Genomic DNA, 27,813 nt, shown 5'->3' with positions numbered 1-27,813 from the left:
CATTTGCCAAAAAAAAAAAAAAAGAATAAGTAAGCATAAGAGACACGTTTCCTTGACTGTGTGACATGATTTATATTAACCCAGAGCAGACACTCAGGCTTCCCTGACTCCTCTAACGCAGCTGTGGAGACTAAACTGTGCTTCGGGATGTTTCTGACATCCGTCACTTGGGCTTTACCTCACTCCTTTAGTCACGTGACGCGCCTCTGACTGGGTGGTGGGCGTGTGTTAAGCGGTGGGGTTTCATTCATAAATACTTTTAGCCTTAAAGTCCACATTAAAGTGATCACGGAAGAGTTCCGCGTTATTGACTTCGCCCCTCCACTCCCGCATGGACCAGGATAGTTGGGTAGGTGAGTGCTTACCGTCGCCGCGTGCCTACTTTTGTGTGCGCTCGTGCACCCAATTCAAAATCGTGAGCTGCCTTTCTCCTCTCTGTACACCAAGATCTATGTAAACGGCTTTGTTGTTTTCTAACCAGTTTTTAAGGGTGGGCTTCATTTCCTTCGATAATGTGATTACACTTAGAAAAAAAGAGAGCGAAATTTTTATCGCTTAAACCTTCAGTAGGAAACATCTGCCAGAGAAAATCCCCATTAATTTGTTCCAGGGAAAATATTGCCCTTTGTAGCTACAAGAGACAGCAGTCTTTATGCTTTTTCTACTGCAGCAATCTATTTTAATAAACTACTTATTACATGATTTAAATAAAACGATATCCATGCTTTGTTCTATGGAGGACGGAAACGAGATAATATTTTTTAAAGATACAAAATATTAAAGTGAGAACGATGCACTGTATGATAGCAGTACCTGGTAATGCTTTGTTAAGCATGACTGGATACTGACTGGTACTGCTGGGACACCTGTGTCTTGCCATCTGCTGTGGGAATACTGCTATCATCGGGATTTGCAACAACGCAAAAGTAAGCAGTCCTCAGTAAAGTGTGAGGATGCACTGATTTTCAGCTTACCTTCATGGATTTCTTCATTTTTGAGTGCAGGTCAATAAAAGTAGTATATCTGTTGTTTACTTCCTGTTACCGAAGACGTGCTGGGAGAGGTTTTCATTGCATTTATTTCAAATTGTAAGTAATTTTTGATGATGCTTAATGTTTTAGGAACATCCCAAGAAGATGTTTCATTAATACGAAATCCCTACTATTTGCGGCTTGAACAATGTGCATCATTCTGTGTGTTTGTTGTCAGCCATGCAGCACTACCGTCCTGTTGCTCTGAGGCCAGTGGGTCGGCCCTGAGGGGGAACACCGCTGCTCGGGCTCAGTTGGCTGGGTGCGCTGAGGTGGCTGAGGATGCAGCAAGGGAGCTGAGGAGGAGACTCCTGAGCTACAGCCCGGCACACACATTCAGAGCTGCTACTGCTGCTGCTGCGTACTGCCCTCCACCAGGGTAAGATTACTGTCTGATAGGAAGCAGGATGTGGTACAGTACTGCAAAGGAAAGCATTCTGACCACAGACTGATGTGCTTTCTGTAAAACTATTCATGCTTGGACAGTGGACGCAGGGCTTTAGATGGGCTGGCAGAAAAGAGCTCGGCTCTAGCTTACAGGTTGTGGTGCTGAAGTTGAGCACCGCAGTGACTGGCAGGCGAGCAAGGCGTGCTGATTGCTGCTGGCATGTTGCTTCTCCCTTGCTGGGTGAGTAGATCCATCCAGGGTTAGTGTATGTGCGTATGCGTGGGCGTCTGGTGCAGCAGTAGCAGAATTAATGGCTGTGATCTGTAAGAGCAAGAGCCAGCAGCGGTAGTGGAACTCAGCTGCGGGAGCCAGTATTTAGTAAGAGTTGCTGTTTCTCTCTGTTCCCTGTGTGTGTGTGTGTGTCTGTGTGTGGGGGAGGTAGATAGAGTCTGGGTGATGATTAACAGCCAAGATGCTAAAGCTTACATGTTCTGTCGGACTCGACGCATGCGTGCAAGAACAACATACCCATTTGGTTTCTTCCTCTTCTTCCAGTCTTTCATGACTGTTTTGAAAAGATTGTTATTTGCTGTCACACAGATTACACATTACAATAATTTCCATGTTATTACACATCAGCCTGCATGGCTGTTTTAGGCTTATATGCTCAGTATTTCTGGATTTATTGACACAGATAGAATGCAGCACATTTGGAGGCTGACTTTGTGATTTGATGCACATCTCCAGTTACAGTCATTTCCTTTGTGTATTTGTGTGTGTTTGTGTGCATGTGTTATCTCTCAGGGGGACTCTCTAGTTGGCCTGGACCATGAGCAATGAGTCTACCGTCTGGAACAGCCTACCAGAAAACTCCACAGTAAGTCTGCCTTTCACCAATGGCTTATTCTCAAACTTCCTGTATGTCCTGCATGTGTGTGTCTGTGAGACGCCCAGCACCAGAACCATACTTTCCCCCCATATTCTCTTCTGGCTGGATGACCGGCTAATGGAGAACATCCTGACCTGGACCTGAAATAATTAAATCTCTGATCTAATCTCAGCTTTGATTTCCCCTTGCAGAGAAATTACAGTGTGACGTCAGAGTCTAATGCTCATTAACACTTGCAGAGTGTTCTCCATCGCAGAGCTCAGAACAATACTCCACCTATTCATCATGTTTCTCAAATCAAGTCTATTATCCTTGTATCGTTTTGTCATCTATCACTTTATTAAAATACTTTAAAGTACCGTTATGCAGCTGACACGAGCCAAATCAAAGTTACGACGGGAACACATTTTTGCTTTTAAAACAGAAGGAAAAAAGTCAAATTTAACTTCAGCGACGTGTCTCCTAATGTACGCTTAATTCACTCAGCTGCAGTCCTTGCTGTGAGAGCTCTCCCATAGCTAAAGGTACACTGTAGACAGGTTAATAGCCCTGGCATGTATTGATTCATTGCGCTGTCGTATTTATAGATTTACTTTATGCAGACCAACCGAGCAGCAGGACTAAATCAATCCCGTGAACTCCACGGTGCGACTGTGAACGTAAAACGCCTGCAAGTCTAGTCTACTACTGAGGTGTCAGGCTTTTCATCTTTCAACGTTTCAAACCAAAAGACTGTAAATCGTTCAAAGTAAACCCGCACGGTGCACACTTCTGCGTGGCGTTGCATATTTGGTGCAATTTCTGCTATCGGGCATGATACGTATGACTTTATTTTAGCAAGAGTAAAAATAAAAGGTGAAAAATCATAGTGAGAAGAGTGGAGGTGTGATTTTTTTTTTCTCCTTTATACCTCTGTCTATCAGCCCAGAACGACACAGCGTTAATCATCAGTGAGTGTTTCAGTGCCTACTTTGGCAACACAGGAAGCTTCACTTCTCTAATTTGCAACATGTTGCTCCCTCTTTTTAGACTCAGGAGATCCCACTCGAGGTTGAGGAGCAGCAGGATGGTTATGTGCTCCTCCTGGTGATCCTCTCCATCTTCTTGGTAGGAACACTGACATTCATCTCTGTCTTCCTCTTCGCTTGCCGCCGTGGAGGGAAATGCTGTGCCAGGTGGGACACAAAAATTATGTATTTCTTTTCTCGTAAAATAAAATAAAAAATCTATATATATATATATAAGAACTAATAACCTTATAAGGCTTGTGATGCCCACACTGTATCTCAGTGCGTTTGATTCACCTGTAAATGGCCTGTATTTATATAGCGCTTTACTAGTCCCTAAGGACCCCAAAGCGCTTTACATATCCAGTCATCCACCCATTCACACACACATTCACACACTGGTGATGGCAGCTACATTGTAGCCACAGCCACCCTGGGGCGCACTGACAGAGGCGAGGCTGCCGGACACTGGCGCCACTGGGCTCTCTGACCACCACCAGTAGGCAACGGGTGAAGTGTCTTGCCCAAGGACACAACGACCAAGCCGGGGCTTGAACCGGCAACCTTCCGATTACAATGCGAACTCCCAACTCTTGAGCCGCGATCGCCCACCTGTGGTTATTTTGAGATTAACTTTTATTATAATATTTTAATAATAATAATAATAATAATGGATTGCATTTATATAGCGCTTTTCGGGACCCCTCAAAGCGCTTTACAATACCACTATTCATTCACTCTCACATTCATACACTGGTGAAAGCTACAGTTGTAGCCACAGCTGCCCTGGGGCAGACTGACAGAGGCGAGGCTGCCATATCACGCCATCGGCCCCTCTGGCCATCACCAGTAGGCTGTAGGTGAAGTGAAATTTTAGGCTGTTGCTGTTGTCACTGTTAGCACCAAGCAACAATACCAAACTCTACATCCTTGAAAATTTCCAAAAACTTGAAATCAACAGCCCTTGAAATCCACAATTTCAAAAAATGAAAGAAAAAAGATTCAGGTGCGCAGGTGTTGCTTTACCGAGCAGTATAAAAGTATTTTGTTCACAGAGACTGCTCTCATGCTTTCATGCAACTGCTATTTCGAGACAAACCAGTTCTTCTATCAAATCTGTATACATGCATAATAGATAAACGCTTATTGCAAATGACGCTAACAGCATCCTGTAACATTATCCAGTTCTTCACTGTGACGTCACTAACAGGCAAAAAGTGAGCCGTCAAACAAACGAAAGCATCTTTGTAACACAAAAAAAGCTATATTGCAGTAGGTGGTAAGAAAATAAATGTTGCCCTACTGTGACATCTCAGCATGTTAAAAGCAGAACAACTCATTATACACGTCTTCCGTTTGAGTGTTGAGACTCCCATGAGGCTGCTATGAGAACACCTTAGTGGAAAGACATTCAATATTCATGCTTATTTATTTGCGTGTTTATTGTACAGCAAGATGGCTGACCCTCGAGACTCTTTGTCCATCTCTGCAGCAGCACACATTATCACGTATGCTTGAATACACGAGTGCACAGCACCTAGATGCAGATAAACAAAGAGCTCAGAGGCCGAGGCGTGAAAAGCCTGGGAGAGAGCAAAAGGAGAATCGGACAGACCGGTACAAATGATGAGTGTAATGAGATTTCATAGCCGCCATCGGCAGTGATTAATCTTGCGTTTCAAACGAGCGCTGTGCGCGCACCGCTGAGAATATGTACACACAAACTCACGGGCATACCCTGAACGGGAAAGGAGGAGCCACAGAGGAAACGAAAGACAAGGAGAAGCACAGATCTGAGTGGAAAGAAAATTCCCTTAAGTCACTTCACACCCACACAATGCACACCAACATACACCCACCAACACACACACACACACACACACACACACATACAACTTGTATCTCTGCACAACTCTGGAACAGCTTTCAGTTTCTTTTTTTCTGCCTCATCAACTAGACCCCGTGTATGGGATTTAAGCAGCACTGTGGAGGATTATAAGCTACTAAAGATGTTAAAACAAAAAAGGGCCGCATAAAGATATGCTTATAGAGCAATAGACGCTCTATCTGCTAAACAAAATGACCTTTATTGTGCATCTCCTCTGTGTCCTTAAAGATGAGTGTAAGTGTACAATCCAATAAAACCTCGTGCTTTATCAGTTCAAGAAGTCCCCTGGCCCTGAAGGTTATCAAGTTACTGGCAATGATTTAGGCCTTCATCGATTACACACCCAAGCAGGCCATTTATATAAAAAGCACCGTGAACTTTCAGTCCTAATAACTTATTCTGATAGTTGTTTGATCGCTGAATTTGTAAGCTGTTCACATGCAAGTGTATTAATAAAGCACAAGAACTCAATGTATAAATGTAACCGTGACTCAAGTGAGAGGCGTGACACTGAAAGAATTTTGCAACAGCAATGATGATGGAGTATAACTTCCAAGGAGAAAAACATTGTTAAAAAAACGTATTTTGGGACCAAAAAACACCATTTTAAGCAGCTTGCATCAGATTTGACTGGAATCGCAGTTTTTCTGTCCTCCACACAAAACCATGCGTACACATCTTCCCACTCAAGCACTGTTATTTATAAAAGAAGTACATATGTATGTTTTTGAAACAGTATCAATCCTCATGGAAATGTGTAATATTTCCATGAAAGGGGCACTCTGTCAGTGCGCCCCAGGGCAGCTGTGGCTACAATGTAGCTTGCCATTGCCGGTGTGTGAATGTGTGTGTTGGAGCCCGTTCTCACTCCCGAGGCGTAACATGCGGACGTTTTGTCACGTCCCGCGGCGTTCCTGAGGAACGCAAAAGGAGACCTTCGGCGTTCTTATGGTACGCGGCGGGTTATGGCCGAAATCCAGTGCAATGACGCTCCCGCGGTAATAGACGTTCCAGCCCTGTATTCCAGCCCTAAACCTAACCTTATCCCTAGCCCTAACCATAACCTTTTTCCTGAGGTTAACCAGGACTTTAATGATGTTAAATAGCGTGTTTCTAAGTGATTTGAAGAAAAACAGCGAACATGTGTAGATTGAGTCCATATGGTTCTCACATTTCCTCATTTTTCCGAGGTCGTCATTTAGGAACGTGGTGGGTAGCCGAAAACGTAATATGTTGACGATTTGTCACCTAGCGTAAAATGTTACGCTGTGGGAGTGAGAACGTGTTGGTGTGTGAATGGGTGAATGACTGAATGTAGTGTAAAGCGCTTTGGGGTCCTTAGGGACTGAGTAAAGTGCTATACAAATGCAGGCCATTTACCATTTACCATAAGGGAAGCAGAAAAAACCTATTATGCTAAATTCCCACTCAACATTTAAATTCTTGGACTCTTCTAGAGTAGTTCTAAATAATCCTTATTTGTCTTATAATGTGTCTTGGAGCAGCTTCTTACTTGATCATCTGTCTGAAATTAGCTGCTTTAGCTTCCTCATCCCTTTGAGCTACCTTGTTTCTGATTGGATGAGCCTTACAGAGTGTTTCACTTCTGTAGTCACAGCCAGAGCTATGTGCTTTGGTTGACCATATTAAGTATCTACTACTCTGACCAACATCACACAGAGCCAAGAAAGAGAAAACTGTCAGAAACAGAGGGGATGGAGCAGCCTGAGACTTTAGTGCACAGGGTTTACTTGCACATGAACAGATGCTTATCGTTTAATATGAGCAGCCATTGTAACAGCATAATTGTGACAAAATGAGGTAAGCCATAATATGTTACATTTAACATACGCAGAGCATGCATTTTTAATTTACACCTGTTCAGACTCATACCTCTATTTCAACAATTAAAATGTACCATTAACAAATGTTAATGTGAAGAATGCAGTATGTAATCAATTCTGTGAGGTTCTTATTTATTTATTTATTTATTGGAGGGATAAACTGTGCATATTTTAAATAGCTGCTTCTGTCGAAAATTGTTGAGCATAAGGATGATTGCTTTGACAATACTGAAGGATCTCTGTAGTCTTTTTTTGAGTTGACAACTTGCATTACTTTTCTCCTTTCAGAATTTTGTTCTATTTGTGATAGCAGAACTGGGACCACCAAATATAACACAGGGACCTTTCTCTGAATTTAACATTTGGTGAAAATGTGCTTCTTCTTTGCTGTTGTCTTATTAGCCTTCGTCTAATAATCTGCAGTGGAAGCAGCGCTTTTACATCACGAGTGTTTACAACCTTCCATGGACAAGGACGGAACGAGGCTCGTGCACACGTGACCATTTATGGTGATGGACTTGTATAAAGGAAGGCCACGCATAAGTGCAGTTTCATAAGTCTGACAAAAAAAAAAATGCAACATTTCTGCTTTCGCGCAAAGACACAGTTTTAAGTGTATCACCACAGACTGCCACGCATGTGGCCCCAGGTGCATTATTTTGACTAAGCTGAAGGTCAGATAGTAACACTGATCATAAGGCCTTGTTCTGTGGTGTCCAGAGTGCCTGCCCGCATCAGCGGGGTCCATCAGATGAAAGACAGACTTCAGGGGTAATCATGTCACTGCATTGATCTGAATGTTTTTGTGTGCCCCAGGGCCAGCAATGACCCTGAGAAAACCAACAACACCTACTTGGAGGAGTCTCAGCCCACCCATGGTAAGAGAAAAAAGGACTAAAAAAAAGGAAGGAGAAATGTGAGGGAGGGCTAGAGAAGGAGACAAGAGAGAAAGAGGCGAGTGAGTGAGTGAGGGAGAAGTAATGGAGATGGGGAAGCTGTGAACTGGAGAGATGGGATGATGGCATGGATATTTTTATCACGTCAGCACAAATGTGTAATCTTGTAATGTCTATTCCATTAAAATATTGTGATCTCATCCCAATTAGCTGAAATAGCTGTGCAATTCCAGGAACACATTTTGACATTGTGTTACCAGTGAATGCTATCTGTGTCAAGTGAACAAGATATGTTAGAGGCAGCATGCGTTTTGTACCACACTACTTTTGCAGTGCATTTAGTTTTCCAGTATTTGGGGGGCATTTTATAGTCTTATTACACAGTGCAATAGAGGAAACGAGTAGGAAGAGAGGTACCCACGGGGACTCGAATCAGACACGTTTTCTTCAGCGCTGTAATATGCTGTGTATTCATCCTAATGTAATATTAAACACCGCTCATTACACGAACCCAGCACACGAGTCTATGTAATTCATCCCAGGGAGGACATGAATGCTTTTGCAAAATTTGAAGGCAATCCATTAAAATAACTGCTGAGACACAAAACCACACGGACACATTTCACAGAGGTTTAAAAAACAGGAGATGAAAGTGGGAACTTCCTCTGGGGAGCATGATTCTTGCAAAGTTTGGCATCGGCCCATCTTAGGTAGAGAGCAATTTTCAATGAATGAATTAAAGCTGTATCCTGTTAGTCAGATTGGAGTAAAAGTCACACCAAAGTCAGTGGGATTCATAAATGGTATTTCCATATTTCACTTTGTACTAGTTCAGCTTATTCACTGACTGCATTACAGCTGAACTCACACACTTACTTCTATTCTTCTACTGTTCTGTCCTTGTGCTCTTGCTATTTGTGTAATTATCGTTCTCCTCTTCCTTCATTCTGGGCAGAAATCACCATCAGGGTGGATGAGTCAGACTGCCTGTCCATGGCCAGTTCTCATGACCAAGAAACAGAGCGTTTCCTCTCCACGGGCCCCACAGGGCGTCGCGTCTCCTTCAATGAGGCTGCGCTCTTCGACCACGGCAAGAAAACCCAGGAGAAAGGCCGCAGGTTAGAAAGCCAACACAAACAAAGCAGCCCATATTTGCAAATCTCTGTGTTGTTGAATCGGCCACTCACTGATGTAGGTTCACGCCAGTGCTTTGTTCTTTGTGAGCTCAGTATCTAAACCTTTTACTGTGTCCCACATGCTTTTGTTACTTTAGAGTTCAGAATAAAATCAGTCTGCATTATGTATGTTTCGGACACGAAAAGCTCTCACCCTTTGTTATTACTTCACTGCCCTACTTTTCCCTTAAAGCTCCGATTTTAAAATACTAATTTTTCTTTAAGCCTAAATCTAGAAATCATGGTTGTTCTAATGGGTTTGAAGTCAAATATCTCCCCTTGGTCGTTTCCCTCTTATACAAAGATAAGCTACATGATTCAACACTCTTATAGTTTTTTAGTAACTCAGCGTTCTCCACCTCAGGTACACTCTGACGGAGGGTGACTTTCATCATCTGAAGAATGCCCGGCTCACAAACCTCCACATACCTCCTCCGGCCCTGAAGATAGTCACCATCCACGAGTGCGACTCTGCGGAGAACACCATCACGATGACAACGCGCCCTGTTGCTAAGTCAGCCCTTTCCATCTTCCAGGTGACAGCCTTGACCTGCCATTCGCGCTGATGTAACAATAGTCATTAGTATTCACCGGGGCCAATTAAAACATCTTTTATTTGGGTCAGGTCAAGAAAATCTGGCAACCTAATGAGTCCAAACATAGGGTTCAGGGATCATTTCAACAGACCCAGCATTAATTTTCCATTTAGGTAAAGCTGGGATGACAGCCTAGAAGGAAATTTGCCCTTGAAATTAATTGATATTTGTTACTTTAACACAAAAAAGAAACTTTTCTAAAAGAATGTAAATGCACAGCAGTTATGCATAAGATAACAAAGTCTAGTTTTATTTGTGCTTTCCTGCAGCCAATGCTGTGTCCCTTGCCACAAACAGCGTTGACCAGCCTGAGTGTCAGTCCAAGCTGTGCCCTCCCTGGAGATGCTCTCAACTCTGTGGTGGACAGCACCAAAGAGCCAAGCCACACTTCTGTGAGTGAAATATATCAATATATATTATTTTACATCACCTTGTTAATATATTTTTTTGTGCAAAGGCTGGTGTCACACAACCTTTTTATTGCTGAGGAGCCACACAGTAAAGATACATGAATCCAAAGGCCTTCTAGATGCTGAGCATGCATATAAATGATTTGTAAGAGGTCGTGCGATGAAAAAAAGTAAACAAGGCATTAGTTTAGAATCTAGGTCAACGTGGAGTTTGTGGAATGAATATTTAGTCATTTGTAGAGTGATACATTTTCTTAAGTCAGTCAGTTTTTACACCCACGAGCCAGTCAACAAGTGAGTCATCCACACAGACATTAGAGGGTCACGTAGCCTGAGGGAGGACCAGCGAGAATGATGGCTGATGGGTAAACAAGGAACATCACTGTCAGATAGGGTTTTACACAGACTACTACTCTTGGCAGGTTTTCTTTTTGACTATGTTTTTCTCTGCTCAGATTGAAATGATGGGAGTGGGGCCTCGGGGCAGAGGCAGCAGTGTCAGTGTGGGAGAATCAGCAGTGCTGGGGAGCGGTGCCTCTCCTGCTGGTGGCGGTGCAGGCCAGAGGCCCGTGCTGCAGTTCCTTACTAAACTGCGCCGCCATGCTAGTCTAGAGGGGGCCAGTCCCTACTTCAAGATCAAGAAATGGAAGCTGGACAGCAGCCAGAGAGCATCGAGTCTGGACACCAGAGGTAATGGATGGTATCTCTGTGATATTCTTTTTGAGAAAAATCAGTATCAGTGCAGCAAGGAAGTACAAATAGTTCTTCCTGGTTCTGGACTTTTATTTTTTTGGTTTATTTGTGTGTGAAGTATTTGTGCCAGCTTTCTCTCTTGGTAAACATACAATGGCTAAGCAGCAGGCTTTAGCAACCAACTGTGAGCTGCCTTTTGACTGAGGTGGAGATGTACACACAAGCATAATAGACAGATGGCTCAGTGACGCAAAGATTGGTTGTTCCAAATCAATTTGAGCCCCTGAGTAAATCCTCCGCACCAATCCTCCTTATTCTATATACACACTTGTCTGCACGCGCCTCTTCTGTCACACCAAGGGACCTAAAAAAAAGCCCAAAACATCACAAAATCTTCTCCGCAGTTAATAGAAGCTTTCTGCCGAATGAAATGTTACTTCACTCCTGCTGTCATACGCCTATAACTCACAGCTCTTTCTTCGTGTGTGATGCGAGCCAGGCTCTCCAAAGAGGAGACAGTTCCAGCGCCAGCGGGCCGCCAGCGAGAGCATGGACCAGGATGACAACGATGCACATCATATAGACCTCATCCAATACATTGCCCGCACCCATGACGTCACCTATCGCCCTAGCCAGCCCACCACATGCCTCCTCTCGCCTCCTTCGACACCACCCCCCTCCCTCGGCAGGTATCTTTAATTCCCTTGCCATTCATCCCATCCACTGCTTTGCACTCATTTCTTTATTTCAGCTAGAAAACCTGCGCTAACTACTTGTAGTGATTTACAACTCAAAGTCCTAATTCTCCACCACAGTGCGTTAACACCAAAGTTCCTAAACTAAATAAACGTATCAATTTGTCTTTTTTTAGACTAATTGTTTTTCTATGACCCTTAATTAGATGATATCAGACAATGCAGAGTTAAGTGTGGATACTCTGTAACCAAAGTCTGATCTGTCTTTTCAAACAATGCCATCAGTTTGAGCCACGTGGCGAGGATTCCTCGCAGAGAATTGGGACGCGGGGTTTATAACAGGCACACGAAACCATTTCATTGCTGACTTGATAATGTAACGATGTTTTCAAAAGTACGATTATAATATAAGTTTGCAATTATAGCAGTGCAGGTTGTTTTTTTAGGGTTTCGTGTTACGCAACAAAAACTGCTAATGCTCATACATATTTTCTTACATAACTATTTATTTTCTTACACTGACTATGAAACGAATCGATGTTTTTGGTGTACGTTTGTTTTATTGCTGAAAATAAAATCCATTTCTGTGAACAAAGAAATGCAACGATTCTTATGCTCATTTCCTCAGGTCATGTTATGCTCCGTGCATTACGTTTATTAAAATTCCCTGCCCTAAGATGAAAGCACCTTTCCAGAGTTTAAGCAGTTTCAGCTGTTCAGCTAAGATCACTTTAGAGACATGCAGCTGCAACCATTTGCAAGTCATGATAATCATTCTGTGCTCTGTGAACACAACCATGTCTCAGATTAACATCCTATTTAGGTAAATGCTCACTGACACTTGTGTTGCATGTCTCTTTGTTTCTCTTCTTCCTCGTCTCTTTATTTCTTTTCATTTTATCTCATCTCTCCATCCCTGTGTGGATACTGCAGGGTAGAGGTAGAGGTGATGGTGGAGCCCAGCTGCAGCCGTGGAGGACCAGGGGTGATTGGCCTGTCCCCTGATCCCCAAGACGAAGCGCTGTCCTTGGCTAGAAGGGAAAGTGCAAACCAATCCGACCCCCTTGATCCCCAGGATTCCCAGTCACTTTACAGAGACATCTGGACATTACGTGCAACTCTCGAACAGTACGCAGCCTCTGACCAGAGCAGCAACAATGACAGGAACTCAGTCTGCAGTGATGCTGACAGTGTGTGTTCACTTGGTGGACGAACAGACACAGAAAGAGGTCTCCCCAGCTACCCATCCCAGGATTTAGGGGATGAGGGAGAGGGTGGGGAGGATGACAAGGACTTCTTTGTCTATATGGATGAGAAGATGGAGGTGAAGGAGTCAAAAAAGAAGAAACAGAAAAGCACAGACTCAGAGCGAGGGAGCAATGATGGAGAAACGGGGACTCGTAAATTACTGCAGATGGACAGCGGCTACGCGTCGATAGAGGCTCCGTCTCGAGGTCCGGAAGATCTGCGACTGTTTGGGAGCAGCAGCATCACCAGCAGCCCCAAAGACAGAACGGCCCACGAGAAAAGGCATCATTTCACCAATGCAGGGCGAACTGGCACGATAGGTGAGAGTTTTGAATCTCATCTCTTCGAGGAGGAGCCTGAAGATGAGTTGTTGTTGGGCGCCAGTGGAGGAGTTTCCACCGAAACAGGTGCTGGTTCACTGAGGTGGTTTCCATATGGTCATGTGCTCTCTCCTCGAGAAGCTGCACAGCTTCCACCTCAGCATTTAACCCTGCACCGCCGAGACTACAGCATAGATGAGAAGACAGATGCGCTCTTCCACGAGTTTCTCCGCCACGACCCTCAGTTTGATCAGCAGGAGTCCCCGCTGAGAAAGCACCGGTCCCGAATCCACCTACGCAAGCAGTGGCAGCGCCACAAGCAGTGGAGCGATCCTGGTGTCAGACACTTCCAGTCCTCCTTTGAGAGACAGCGGACGCCTCTAAGGAGGGGTGACAGTGTAAACTATCCCCTGGACACGAGCTACCACAGTACGCTGCCCCGCATCGTCAGTGCTCCTGACGAGGAGACGAGCGATGGGACCAGCAGCACGCCTGAAACTCCAAAGGTAGAGCTCACAACATCTGAGGATGGAGAAAAGGTGCAGGGCGCCCCCGTCAGAGACACTGAGGACCACACGACCTCTTCCCCTTCGCCTCTTCATCCCTCCATTTCAGAGAAAGATGGAGGACTGACTGAGCTGCCTGACCCTCAGGATGACAGCAGACAGTCTAGCCACCCCTCTGAACCCCCAGATGAGCGTTCACGTCAGCTGCTCGACTCGTCGGGATACGGCCCACAAACCATCACAGCAGAGCTAACAGACAAACTGAGTGCTAACCTGGATGAGAGGTTGTACACGGGCCTTCGCAGGACCAAGGACACGGCTACAGAGTGCGTGACCGTGACAGCCACACACGCTTCTCCGGACCACAGCCCAGTGTAGCAGGGCTCCAATCGTCCTCCTCATCATCCTCCTCCTGTCTGCTAATACGCTCATTTCTTTCTGTTGGGTTCGTCTTGCTTCAGTTTCAATTAAGCACCAATTCCCAGATAACCGTAGATACAGCTGATCCACCAGAAATGTATCCACTCTCTCCCTGCAAGTGTCAGCATTACAAAGCTGTTGAGTCTTCCCATTTTACAGCTCACTAACATCAACATATCAAAAATCATACAATTTTAGAAATAACTGCTTCCTCATTAAGTGTTTCTTTGTGTGTGTGTGTGTATTCTCTTTATGCCTCTTTTGCTGTCTTTCTGTCTCTGCTCTCTAGTAAAAGTAACTCAAGCTGAGAGCTGCTATGGCCTCTGTACTCCTTGATCCACTGTGAAACCAGGTGCTATTAGACGTAGAAGGCTAGTGAAGTGGACAAAACAGTTACCCACCAGTGCTGTGAGAGTAAATACTGTAGTAAAAACATAGTTGTGAATTCAAAGATTGCTTAGAACGTCATAATAAAACTATATGAATCATAAATTATCTTGATGTGGCCTGTTGCAGGGCAACACAGACCCTTTAAAAAAGTTAAATTAGTTTAGTAGGCTTAGTTGGCAGCACGGTGGCACGGTGGTTAGCACTGTTGCTGCACAGCAAGAAGGTCCTGAGTTCAATTCCACCATCAGGCCGGGGTCTTTCTGTGTGGAGTTTGCATGTTCTCCCCGTGTTTGCGTGGGTTCCCTCCGGGTACTCCGGCTTCCTCCCACCGTCCAAAGACATGCAGCTTGTGGGGATAGGTTGATTGATTAATCCAAATTGTCACTAGGTGTGAATGTGAGTGCGAATGGTTGTCTGTCCCTGTGTGTTGGCCCTGCGACAGACTGGCGACCTGTCCAGGGTGTACCTATGACAGCTCTCGCCCTATGACAGCTGGGATAGGCTCCAGCACCCCCCGCGGCCCTGAAAAGGATAAGCGGAAGCGAATGGATGGATGGATGGATGGATGGAGGCTTAGTTCCTTTGAAAGATTGACCCAAATAAGGAAGAAGCTACGCTACACGGAGTCGTTCAGAGTGGTTGTTTAGATCAGTGGTGTGCAGCCTGTTGGTTGCCGGATGACAGAAAAGGTCAAATCGAGGACATCCTCTATCACCAACCGTGTGATTGAAAATGCTTCTCAGCTTTGTGACACATTTCTTGTTTACTTGTAACTTTTTTGTTTAACGAGCAGTAATATATTTTTGTATGTCTAGCTTGCTTAGATGACAGCGAAAACCGACAGTGCGGCAGGTTTAAAAATGAGACGTCCTGCCTGCCAACAGGCAGAACTATCAGACTAGACGAGATCCAGCACTCTGGTGCAATGATTCTTCATCAGTCAAAGATCCATCAGTAATGTGCAACTCTGTAAGCTATGACTTTTATTACTTTGGGCATCACTGCACTAAGAATGAGAACAGAGCCAGAGTTGTGTTTAAAGCCATGATAAGAGAAATTACATAAAAGCTATTAGATATGAAGCTACAACTGAATTAATCAGGCAGGCATGTTCTCTCACGCTTACAAAACAAGCTTTATTTGTCAACATATGACATTCTAATTTCTCCCCCCTCCTCCTCTAATTCTCTTGAGAAAGTTGAGAGTGCAGCAGATTCCTCCCTCGGGGGCTTTATGGCTTCCTGAAAGGTTATAAAACTATCAGAACAAAGTGTCTGTGTTTAAGTCGACTTTTTCTCTCTCTTATTTTGCTTTTTTTTGCAATAAAAAGCTGCAGCTTTGTCTAAATTAAACAAAAAAAACCATCATCAGATTAGGCGTTTTAGGCAGAGAATTCAATGCAGAATATGCATAAAAGGGAACACTGTAGATGATGGTGTTGAATATTAATCGTACAAGGAAACGGGGAGTCCTCCTCACATCCCCTGTCCCCCTTTACTCCCTTCTTTGAGGTTGGTGCCATGCAGGCAGTTGAAAGGACTGAAGTGAAATATCCGAGCAGACAACATTATCCTCCTCTGTTTGTTTGGGTGGATGATGATGATGATGATGCTCCTTTACAGTCTGCCCAAATTAGATCTTTCTCCTCTGTGTGACAGGAGTCTCCTAAGTGGACTCTGAGGCACAGGCTGAGTTTCCTGTTACAAGAACAGTGACTGAGAATAAAGGAGATGAACTCAAATAAAGAATAGGGAGCCTAGTGTTTTTTTAATTGCTCTTGTCTTCCCCCCACCCAACCACCCACCCTACACACACACACACACTGGACAATTATGTCACAATTAAAAACCACAATCCCCTGGAGCAATTTTGTGCCATCAATTATTGTTCTTCCTATGTTGGTGCTAGTTAGTAGGAACGGAAGAAAATATCAACAAATCCCCCTTTCAGTTAGGACGGAAATGACACCTCCATGCTGATAATTATTCATCCCATCCTGACAGTTAACCTTAAAGAGAAAAAAACCGCTATGTTTTCCACAAAACGCCCCCAAAAAGCCAAAATGTCTCAAACGTGAGTCAGTTTGAGACAACAGCAGCCACAAAAGAAAACGGCCATAAGGATTGAACTGAAACCAGTGCATCTGTACAAATATTACAGTTTGCTGTGTATACAAGCACAATATCACAATATCTAGACTGTATCAATATCCTTTATTAGGTTTAGGCAGATATTATATAACTGGGGACACTGTGGCAAATGGTGTTTGTATACTAACCAGTAGCCTGACAAATGCGTTGATGCATAGCAATGTGTTGGTCTGCATGAGTTCAAATTTTAGTGCAAATCTTCATGTTTTCTCAGACTGATGGTACCGATCCAGTCCATATTTAACGCTCAGTTGTTTAATGCAGAAGTCAAAACACTGGTGTGACTAGAGATTTTGTATTTTATGGGATTTAAGAGTCATTCTAGGATGCTGTAAACAACGAGATTTTGTGGAATTTATCTCTTTGAAAGTAGAAGTATTTCTGTATTCCTTGCTTGTTAGTAAACTGCTTATTTTCTCAAAGGAAAAAAAAGAAAAGATACACTTTCTTAACAACTTTGCTTTTGTTGATCCGAATCTATTGAGCCTTGAGGGACCAAATAATTTTCAAAAAGTGTTATTTTAGGCTTGTTTTCCAATCTGTGAATAAATGAATGAAGCAAAATTGGTTATAGCGTGCCTTATTTCTAGGGAATGGTTGTTAATCAAGGCGTGGGAAAGGATTGCAGATAAGGTTCCCTCTCATGAATCTCATTTCATGTTTTTTTTCCCCTGTTGCTTAGGCTCATATTGATTTCTTGTCTCTTCTTATCACTTCCTCCAAATAATTGGGAGAGTAAAGCCAAATCCTCTCTGTGATCTACAAAGGGAACTTTTCAAATGGCTGCCTTCCTCTTCACACCTTATAATCTGTCCTTCTGGTATACAACGTAGACTGGAAAAGGATCAGTAAAATACAAAATAAAAATCTGTCCCACTGCTTGGTGGTTGGGTGGAAGACACAAAAGTTGATCACAACTCAACACATAGCCCACACAGCATGTTAGAAACATACTGACGGTACAGAATAAAAAAGTTGAGGGATCGCAAAAGTTGATCTGTTACTGATATGTCCATTCAAAACCCTAAATGTCTACCTCATGGTGCAACAAAAGGAATCAGCAGAGTAGAGCTGCTTCCACACATGATTTCCAAACAGTGGAGAGGATCACTTCTGGATATTTTCAAGAGGTAGTTTCATTGATATGCATGATGACCGGTGGAAATATTCTGTGCAGACCATGTTGGAAGCAGGACAGATGAAAAACAAAGGGGCTACTAACTGCAATATTCTCACACTGGCCTGATCAGACATTAGTTAGATTATGGACCAGGAAACTGGCAGGTTAAAGGCCATTTCGTGTCCAATGCTTCTAAATTGCACCGTTGTGTTTACAAGTGCTGCTCTATTAAGTACGTTCAGGCCAGAAGTGCATCTGTGATTCATCCACAACAGCACAGTAGAAGAATTCTCAAAAAAAATAATCTAATAACTGTTGAGATATTTCAGTCATGCTCACCAGATGACCTTTCATGGACCGACGCCGCAAAAACAAAATAGCGCTGTAATATTTTAATATTATAGTTTTGTTTTTTTTCTGTTGCAATCTTAATCAAAAACACATGACTAACCATTGCAAGTACTGCTGGAGGAAAAGCATGGCTCTGTATACATTTTTGAGGTTGGGGTTAACTTTAAGGAAACCTCCGGTGAACTTATAAGACTGGGAAGTGCTGAAAAAAGAGCGATCCAGATTAATGCAAAGTCTGTCTCATCCTGTACAAGCTGGTCAGAGCAGAAGTCACAAATTATCTTGTCAAAGTTTGGGATTCCGCCAACCCACCAATCAAACCGTGTATCACAGTCAAAGTAAAGCGAACTGCAGAGTGCTGCTGGCTGAGGTGGAGGAAACTGCAGGGAGAAGAGCGAACAGGCTCCCAGTTCCCTGCTTCAGCAGGCATGCATTTTAAGAGGCATGAACAAATAACAAGTCAGTGCAGACAGTCATATTCTCATGATTAAAATGTTCTACAAGTACTGCAGTAGATATAATGCTATCACTTTAAATAAACACAGAAGAAAATAACCAGTCAAAGCAATAATAAACTGAGAACCAGCGTGACTGTAGTCTGTGTTTTCCTCCCTTAAGCAAGATTGTTTCATGTCATTTGTCCTCGTGGAAAAATACAATTTTCATAATGTACTGTCCTTAGTCATGTAACTGTCAGTGCATTGATTTAATACACATCACTTTGTGCTTTATAGTGACAGACAGCAGGGAGAAAAGCACAGACTATAAAAAGTGACATTCATTCAGTAAAAAGTGGGAGGTGAATGTGAAGCTTTGGGGAGTCTGACATTAATCTGCTCTGAAACAGGGAGACAGCTTTGGTCTCTGACTGCCTCTCCTCTGTGCTTTTTTCACCCTTTTGCATCATCCTAAAGCTTACCACCACGGTCCCCCTTATATTTGAGCCATTCACTGAGCCAGACATCTCGGGGTTTCCTTCCGTGGGTGTAGACACTTCATCTTCGATGCAGTGTGGCTAATCCAATGAAACATCCTTTGAGGTTGTTCAAATGGAGTATCCATCTCCAAATTTATGCCAAGTCACCAGCCACCAAGGGAAAAAAAACCAAACAATTATGCATTTGTAGTGTCTTCACGTACTAAATGTTTGTTTCACATTTTGCAGAATGAACAAAATTCATAATCAGCTAGGCAAAGTGAGACAGTTCATCCAAAGCAGTCTAAAAACTAATCGAGAAGTTCAGTGTTAGCTCTTTGACTTTGAAATGCACTATTGTGTCATTTACTCACTCTACCTTTTACTTTGCCAATCACATAGTAGCAACTCAGTGCATTTAGGCATGTGGACATGGTCAAGACGACCTCCTGAAGCTCAAACCAAGCAGAATGGTGAAAAGAAGTGATCGGCAGTTCTCGGGGCAAAAAAGCCTTGTGATCAGAAAAGAATGGACAGACTGCTTCAAACCACTCATTACAACCAAGGTTTGCAAAAGAGCATCTCTGAAAGACCAGCACACAGAAAGCAGAAGAAGAACATACTGGGTGCCACTACATATAGGAAACTTTGATGAGGTCACAATTTGCGTGACCTCATCAAAGTTGGACAATAGGAGATTGGAAAAACATTAGCTGGGCCCCTTAGTACCAACTGAGTGTTGTTTAAACACCACAGCATACCTGAGTTGACTGTGTCCTTTTATGACCACAGTGGGCTCATCGCATGATGTATGCTACCAGCAGCATGACACATCAGAAACCTATAATCATACCAAACTGGTTTCCTGAACACAACAGTGAGTTCACGGTGCTCAAATAGTCTTCGCATATCACCAGATCTCAATCCAGTAGAGCACCACTGGGATGTGATGGAACAGGAAATTTGCATCATGTGCTGCCAACAAATCTGCAGCAACTGTGTGATACTATCTTGTCAACATGGACCAAAATCTCTGAGAAATCTTTCCAGCGCTTTCTTGAATCTGTGCGACCAAGAATTAAGGCAGCCAGTCCGGTACCTGCAGGGGGTAACTAATAAAATGGCCAGTGGGTGTACACTGAACTTAAATACCTTCAGATAGACGCAGGCGCTGCTGTGGGGATATGACATGTGTGCAGAGGACTGTGCCTCTTGCTTGTGTGACTTATTTTTCATTCTTGCTGTGTAAACACGAAGCTGGGTTTGATATTATCATGGAAACCTGTTGATTCTTTGTCACTGGGATGTCTGGCAGACTGACAGACTACAACGTGTGAAAAAAGATGCTAGGAGATGTTTCAGCTGTCACAGTTTGTTTCAAACTGGTGCAGTAACTTTTCGTCCACAAACACACAACTAAACACAACTGTACCATCTAGAACTACAAATAGTGACAGCAACAGCGTTCCTTACTTTGTGCCCTTGCTTCACACATCCACCCACTCGCTGCACAATTAGAGTCTACCTTACACACATGAATGAACACACGTTGGCCACCACAATTCCCTCAACCTCCCCGCCTGCTCTCTCTCCAACATAAGAAGCCTGTCAGGGAGATGCTCAGTATTCAGGGATGGTGCTAAGAGGAAAACCCCGTCTCTCCCTCCCTCCCTCCTCGCTCCCCTTCATCACCACCGCCACCATCACCTGCTCCTCTGTTCCCCCTCCACCCACGCGTTCACCCCGCCTTTCTCCCTCTCGCCAGATTGCCTTTTAACAGAGCGGCTCCAGGCATCATTCGAATGTGCGAGAGATGCCGATGACTCATCGGGTTACTCTTTGCTCACGATCAGACGAGTCTTCTCCTTCTCACTTATTATATGTGGCTAAACAAATGTGATGCCAAAAGCTGATAAGTGTGAAATAATATTGCCTGAGCAGACCCTGGCGGTGTGTTAGACAGCCATGAAGCTGAAAAAACAGGTTTCACTACTACAGTGTTGTTTTGTGAATTACCCAGTGAAAAAAAAAACAAAAAAGGAACAGTGACATTATCAGTTTTATTGTAATAATTTCCTTTTTCTTGCAATTATACAAGAAAAAGGCGTTTCGATATGAATATAACCGCTCTCTGAAGAATATGAAGCACCTGCATGAAAATACAATCTCTGAAGCTTAAGAATAAGCACTTGTGCAACTAAATGAGACATTTGAGCAAAAATATTTTTTTAAAAAAGATAAAAGAAAACAAGAAACCAATAATAGCAAGAGAGCCAGGCAGACAGGGAGAAGGATAATGGGAACGAATAAGTCGGTCAAACCAAAAAAAGTGAAGAAAGTAAAGAGGAGAGCAGGAGAAAACCCTAGAAAGCTTATTATGCACCATCTCCGTCCCACGCATTCTGCCTACGCTCCCTCTCTCCACCGCCTCCTCTTCCTCCTCTCCTTGTTCAGGATTCTGCTCCATGCATCCCTCCCTTTCCTTTCTCAGCTGCGTCATCCAGCTCTTCATTGTGTGCACACCCCCACCCTCCTCCTACCTCTCTGGGGACGGAGCAGAACTCTCCACAGCTTAGCTTTGTTATTACATGCTGGCTGAAGCGTTTGGGCTTTTTGTTACAGCCGCTATGCTTCATGATGGGTTGAAAAGACAAAAACACACCCACGCACATGCAGACATTATTGCACACACTGGAGAGGCATTTATTTATCAACCGCCATGTAAAATCCGTTTAATTTAACAGTAGTCATGTGTTTCGATGCTTGGTGAAAGATCCCATTCGAGCATTTGGATGCATTTTTTTTTTATCTTTGTGTAAAATTCAATTTATTCCTGGAGGGCGGCTGAAAAAAAACCCCTGAATGTTGATATTTTTATTAAATAGTCTGAATGAGAGGGTCTCATCATCTGTCCTCTTCATGTGATGATACAAACTCTTTTTTATACTGACCTTGAACCTGCATCTGCGGATTGAGCTGTTTTTCTCTCATGATTATGAGTTTGGGCTCGGCATATCAGCCTGTAGACTTCTGAGTATTCCTCACTATTTAAATATCACTGCTTGTATGCTGTCTTTGCTACCTTTGTCTATACGACTGGTGCTTCCAAAACAGCTCTCACTTGTCACTTGTTGGGGCATGAATCAGGGTGTCTGACACAGGCTGTTGAAAACAAATTCTCTGGGTACCGTGGGTTGCAGAGTGGGACCCCACTGGGATGTGGGGAGGCTGGGCGTTATTATGTTTCCTATTTTTAGCATAGCATGCATTTGGGTGGGTTATATATGTAAAAGTAACACCCACAAATTGAATGCCAGGACCTAAAGATGTCCCATGAGAAAACTACATTATAATAGCACAATCAGTGTTATTTATTTAACCTATCACACAAGCCCCAAGACACCGAGTATGATAAGAAACCTGCCAATAAGAAATTCATTTTTCACTGCCCTCAAACAGACAAGCATACAAATGGTATTATTACTATTTTTACATTTGGCCAGTGTAAAGATATTTAACATAACGATGGGTATACCTTTACAAACTGATCTGATGAAGGTTCGCTCGGTACCCACTGTGAGCTGCTACCCAGTTTATTCCATGAATGTGCAGGTGTGAGTCTCACATGCAGAGCAAACTCTAGAGTTTCCAGTTCAAATAAGGTTGCTGTGAAAATGTTAGAATTCATCTACAGCAAAGTGAAATCCAAGGAAACCTGATGAAGTAAATGAGACTCACCACTGGTCTTTTACGCACCAGGTGAAAAGAAAAAGGAACTGACATCATTAATGACAGGCCGCAACTAGATTTTCTGTTATATTTAAAGCACCGAGCACTGATGTCATTTGGTGTTAGACCTGTAATGGGCAGGTGCCGTGCTTAGGCTGGAACAGGCTTCAGCTGGATAAGTGGTTGGAAAAATGAATGGAAGGACACCTGTTATTGCTCTTAGATAGCAATAAAAATGCTAACAGCGTTCTGCTTCAAACAGGCAAAAGTTTAACCCAGCAAATGATACGCCGGCAACCACACTCCTATTTAATTTACTTTAATGCTTCAGCCAATACCTTTTGATTAGCCTTGTCTCATGCTTTCTTGCTTTGTGGTAATATTTATTCTGTCTTCACTGAGATATTTGAATGCTAATCAAATCAAATCAATTTACATGAAGCTGATGCTATTATAATTTGTAGTATTAGCAAATCCCTTAAAAACACTTTTGCCCCACAAACGTAAGCAAACAAGTCAAAAAGAATGGACCAAAACCAAAAGTAATTTTCTGACACCAGGTGCAAAGTATGAAACCAGACAGAGTTTGTGAATCACCTCAGCTCTCACTATAAAAAGCTCTTTTCCAAAACAGCACGTCTTCACCCGAGCTCTGTGACAATGAAGTGACAATGAGGCGTTTGATGATTAATTTCTAAAGCAGGGGTGTAGTGTTAATATTCAGAGACGCAGCTGTAAACTTGCAAAGTCCTTTTATGGGAAAACAGGAAATAACTTCCCGTAATGGATGTCAAACAAAGAAAATAAAAATCATCTTTATTCAATCAGAGATAACAAGTGTTCTTGGACTAAAATGAGTGTTGGGTGCCCCCTTCCTCTTTCTGACACCACCCGCCTCCTTCACAGTGTGCTTCTCAGCTGTGGGTTTACTGATTAGCCAGATCCATAAATAAATAATCAAAGAGTAAGCGGCGACATTCCGCTCGCTGTGCTATCAATCATGCACATCACAACTCAAATGACACGGTGAGCTTTTTAGATCATAATTTTAAGTACATTAGAATACCGGTGACAACTGAGAAATTTAGAAACATTTTTTTTCTTATCTGGTGAATTTTTCAAGTTGTAAGAACTCGAAAAGTGTGTCTCGGTGTACGTCCGTTGATGGCGGGAAGGCAGGGGGACAGCGGGATGAGGGGAAAAAAAAGAAGACAGAGGAACATACAGTCGGTGTGAGTGTGACTAAACTGACTGCAGCAGAATGACTCACCCTGTTGCTATGGCAACCTAAAGACACGCTCTCCTCTAATGTGCGATTTCAACAACTGGTGGATCGACGGCTAACAGGGGCGGGGGGGGGGGGGGGGGGGAATGTACATTTATGGAAATCACTGAGGGAAAAAGGGTTGCAAAGGGCAATGCATGGGTGCAAGGAGCAGACATAAAGCCTCCACTGCAAAAAAAAAAAAAAAAAAAAAGCGATATTAACAAAACCAAAGGCAAAATGCCCGGCACCCTCTCTCTCTCCCTCTCTCTGTGAGTCTCTCAGCACTGCAGTATGAAACCCAGTGGCTCCTTCTCCTCCACTGTAGTGGACTGCTGTGTGTGGGTGTTAAGCTTGAATGCCCTTGGTAAGTAAAAGTCATGTAGGATAAAGTCTGGCCTCCCACCACAAAACTAAAAACCCCTATAGATTTCATTTCCAGCCACAATTTTCTGGTGATTTTGTAACCACTGTAGCACTTCCTCTAATTCACATTCAGTCACCTCTGGTGATGCAGACGAATTTAGCTCAGTAAAATAGCAAATATAAATATCTATAAGAGTATTACTTAAAGAGAATGTAAATACAGAAAAACAATGGTTAAACATAATAAGTACTGAGCGGAGGATGCGCTCCTGTCATTTCAGACACCGGACTTGCTCAGTTGACAGAGTGATAATAAATGACAAAGGTAGGAATGTAAATCCAGTCTTATATCACGATGTTTTAAATTGCTCATCACTGGCTTTATGAATATTTTACATTCCTCCCACCATAAAAGCACAAACTAAAGCACACAATTAACAACAAAACAATTTCTAAACAGCTACCGGTGCACAAATATACCAAAATGTTTAACATAAATTATAATATGGCACAGCCTCTTGAAATAAAAACTTTCTTCTTCTCTCGACTGCTCTGTTTAGGAGTCACCACATCATCTGCCTCCCCCCAATTTATCCAGGCTTTGGATCGGCAGTAGCACTACGCTGGGTTATGGGCAGCCTCAAAAGATACTTTTATTTGTCAAAGATATAACCTTCTGGGATATAATTAATGAAGTTTTCATGTTGCAGAGAAAGTTGAATGGAAAAAAGAATTTATTCCAGTGTGATGTGTGAAGCAAATCACAAAGTCCAGTTTTTGTCCTCAGATTCTTTGTTCTCTTCCTCTGCCCTCCCCTCAGCAGGAAAGAAGAAGACCATCATTACTCTTCCACCTTAACAACACACCCCTCCCCCCAAATCATTTCTCTACAATCCCTAAATTGTGTTGAAATAATGTGTGCCCTCAGTTCAGACTGAAGAAGAAGTAATCTAATTTCCTACCACCACATAAACAAGACTCCAGTCTGACATACTTAACCTGCAATTAATTGGCAATAGAAAATGAATCAGACCATGTCCCTCTTCACGTCCTACCATTCTGGAGGTGGGGGCGAAAAGAATGATGGTCCTCGTGTTTAATTTAATTGGTTCCTGTGTGCACACAGTCACATTTCCAGGCAGCTCATTAAGCTCTCCTATGGAAAAATAAATGTTCCAATTCAAAAACTAACACAATAAAACTAGACAAGATCATAAATAAATAGATATAATTTCCCATGTGACCCTCAAGACAGGTCTAACTTCAGCTGTATACTGTAATGCAGTGAGGCAAACAGCAAATAAAAGGATTATTCTCTATAACTTCTGCCCGCCTACCACAAGAATACGCTGCCTGGATCTGTGATTGAGGACGCTTGATTATAAACGAATCTGAAGAGACTGTTGTAATGTAGCCCTTCATCACCACGTTTGACTCACCGCAATAAAGAGTCACTGCAATAAGAATGCTGAATCAGAACGCTCCTAAAAAAAAAGCATATTTGCACAAAATCAAATAAAGAACAGTGTTGAAGCTTTTTGATTGAGCATTCAGTCAGAGATGATTGATGGCTCTGTGTCTACACGTGAATGCGTGCTTGAACGTGCGCTTGTGAGTGCGCGTTGGCTTGCTCGGAGGGCTGACACCGGCACCATGCTGTAATTAGCCAAACAAGAGACAATGACATATTGAGCACTGCTAGCACCTTCTGTTAGTCAGCCTGCAAATGTCTCTTCAGGCCATAACTGCTGACACAACTACATTTAGAAAATAATTCAAATGTAACCAGTGTTGGGGAGTAACGGAATACATGTACCGCCGTTACGTATTTAAAATACAAAATATGAGTAATTGTATTCCGTTACAGTTACCGTTTAAAAAGGTGGTATTTAGAATACAGTTACTTTGTTGAAATAAATGGATTACACGGCGGTACTTTCCTGTTTCATATTGTCACGGGTCAGGCCTGTTTGGGTTTCGTTTGACAGCTACGTTCTGTTGTTCCAGGTGGCAGCGTTACGGTTGCCATGGTTACAGGGTGACGCTCTCTCTCTGCGCGTTTCCTGGGTGAGAGAGGCCTTTTTGTTGTTGTATTGCTAAGCTAATACGCAGAATGCTACAGGTATAGCTCTAAAGAATGTAGCATCATAGGCAGTGTAGTCCGTGCTGCAGGGAGAATGGACTGCCATACCCGTTATGTGTCTGTGAGCGAGGGAGGGAGAAAAAGGAAAAGTACAAGCTGTCATCGAGCAGAAACGGGAGCTGGAAGCATGTAAATATAATAATAACCACTGCAGCCAAGAAGAGTGCCTGACGAGCCCAGTTGTAAGTAAGCTATTAAGACTCGACTGTACACCGTGTTCGTGTTTTCCTCCAAAAACAGTAAGTTCCGTTGGAGCAGCCTTTCAACGCCTCTCTCTGTCTCAAACTTGACCCAGACAACAAAGTAAAGCTAGTTTTCGGCTACGAGCCCAACACGAACCCGACGTATTAGTCAGAGGTCCCTTTACTACTCAGTAACAGTAATAAATCACAGCAATAGTACATTCATGTAGTTGTAAACAGCATGATAATATATTAAGTAATCCAAAGTATTCAGATTACGTTACTCTCATTGAGTAACGTAACGGAATACGTTACAGAATACATTTTGGGGCATGTATTCTGTATTCTGTAATGGAATACATTTTAAAAGTAACCTTCCCAACACTGAATGTAACCCAATGCATGCATCAAAGATGCTACGCATGACTGTGATCTTTTTCATTAATTTTCAAGTAGGTTTCCTAAAGAGAAGACTTTAGCAAAGACTTGGTTTCTTTCTTATTAGTTAAATCAAAATAGCTGCAATCATAAACTGAGCAGCATGAAAATGTCTGACTTCTTTTCTATAGGCAAGAATAAAAAAGTGTAATGACTTCAACGATTAAAGGGAAAAAACAATAAACAACACCTGCTTAATGTGAATCGATACATGATGGATTTTTGTAAGCAAACAGCGTTCACCTCTTTTGTTTAGAAGTGGTAAACTCCTGCAATCGTCCCAGCATGAGCTTATTTACTGCAAGCCCAAGCAGCTCCTTATTTCGAATTATCCACTCCTATTTAAGCCATTCCTAACAGCACGTATAGCTATTATTAACCATTGTGGGTTGACGGTTATTTGCATACTGCTAATAATCAAACTGCAGGCCTTAATCATTTCTTTTAAATGATCTTGAAGCCAGAATAGCCTGTAGACATACAGGTAATCAGACACAAACACATCACGTCTCTTGTTTCTAGACACTGAAACAGATAATCATTACCAACTTGTCATTAGACGTGCTCCTGTGAACCTATCTCCTTCATGATGAAGTGTCTCATCACGAAGCGGTGGGGGTGTGGGGGTAGAGCCATTTTCCTACAAGAGCTCCTTCGTGTGATGAGAACAAAAGGTAGCTGCAAAAGCTAGGAAAGCATGGCGGAGAAAAGGTTAAAGGGTTTAAGTACAGAGCAACAAAAGTGAGCCAAGGAGTCAG

The 27,813-nt window shown here is 42.9% G+C and overlaps 1 protein-coding gene across 6 annotated transcripts; it reads left to right on the top strand.

Annotated features, from left to right (window-relative positions):
• The first annotated feature begins 26 nt into the window (after nt 1-26).
• Nucleotides 27-26,532, top strand: cbarpb (CACN subunit beta associated regulatory protein b). 6 transcript variants are annotated; one of them, XM_085149967.1, is made up of 11 exons: nt 27-349; nt 1,210-1,410; nt 2,224-2,296; nt 3,338-3,483; nt 7,864-7,925; nt 8,899-9,061; nt 9,483-9,654; nt 9,984-10,106; nt 10,580-10,814; nt 11,317-11,506; nt 12,446-26,532. In XM_085149967.1, exons 3-11 carry the CDS (start codon nt 2,249-2,251, stop codon nt 13,962-13,964), a joined length of 2,658 nt encoding a protein of 885 aa, XP_085006093.1. In that variant the 5' UTR covers nt 27-349; nt 1,210-1,410; nt 2,224-2,248; the 3' UTR covers nt 13,965-26,532. The 6 variants fall into 6 exon arrangements, with proteins under 6 accessions (XP_085006093.1, XP_085006092.1, XP_085006097.1 ...); XM_085149966.1 differs by having other exon boundaries at nt 27-353; XM_085149968.1 differs by lacking the exon at nt 27-349 and adding an exon at nt 360-1,088.
• The last annotated feature ends 1,281 nt before the right edge of the window (nt 26,533-27,813 follow it).

The sequence above is a fragment of the Neolamprologus multifasciatus genome, chromosome 23 (assembly GCF_963576455.1).
Source record: "Neolamprologus multifasciatus chromosome 23, fNeoMul1.2, whole genome shotgun sequence".
Taxonomy (NCBI): Eukaryota; Metazoa; Chordata; class Actinopteri; order Cichliformes; family Cichlidae; genus Neolamprologus; species Neolamprologus multifasciatus.
The sequence above is the reverse complement of the archived record's forward strand: the minus strand, read 5'-3'. Positions and strand labels throughout refer to the sequence as shown.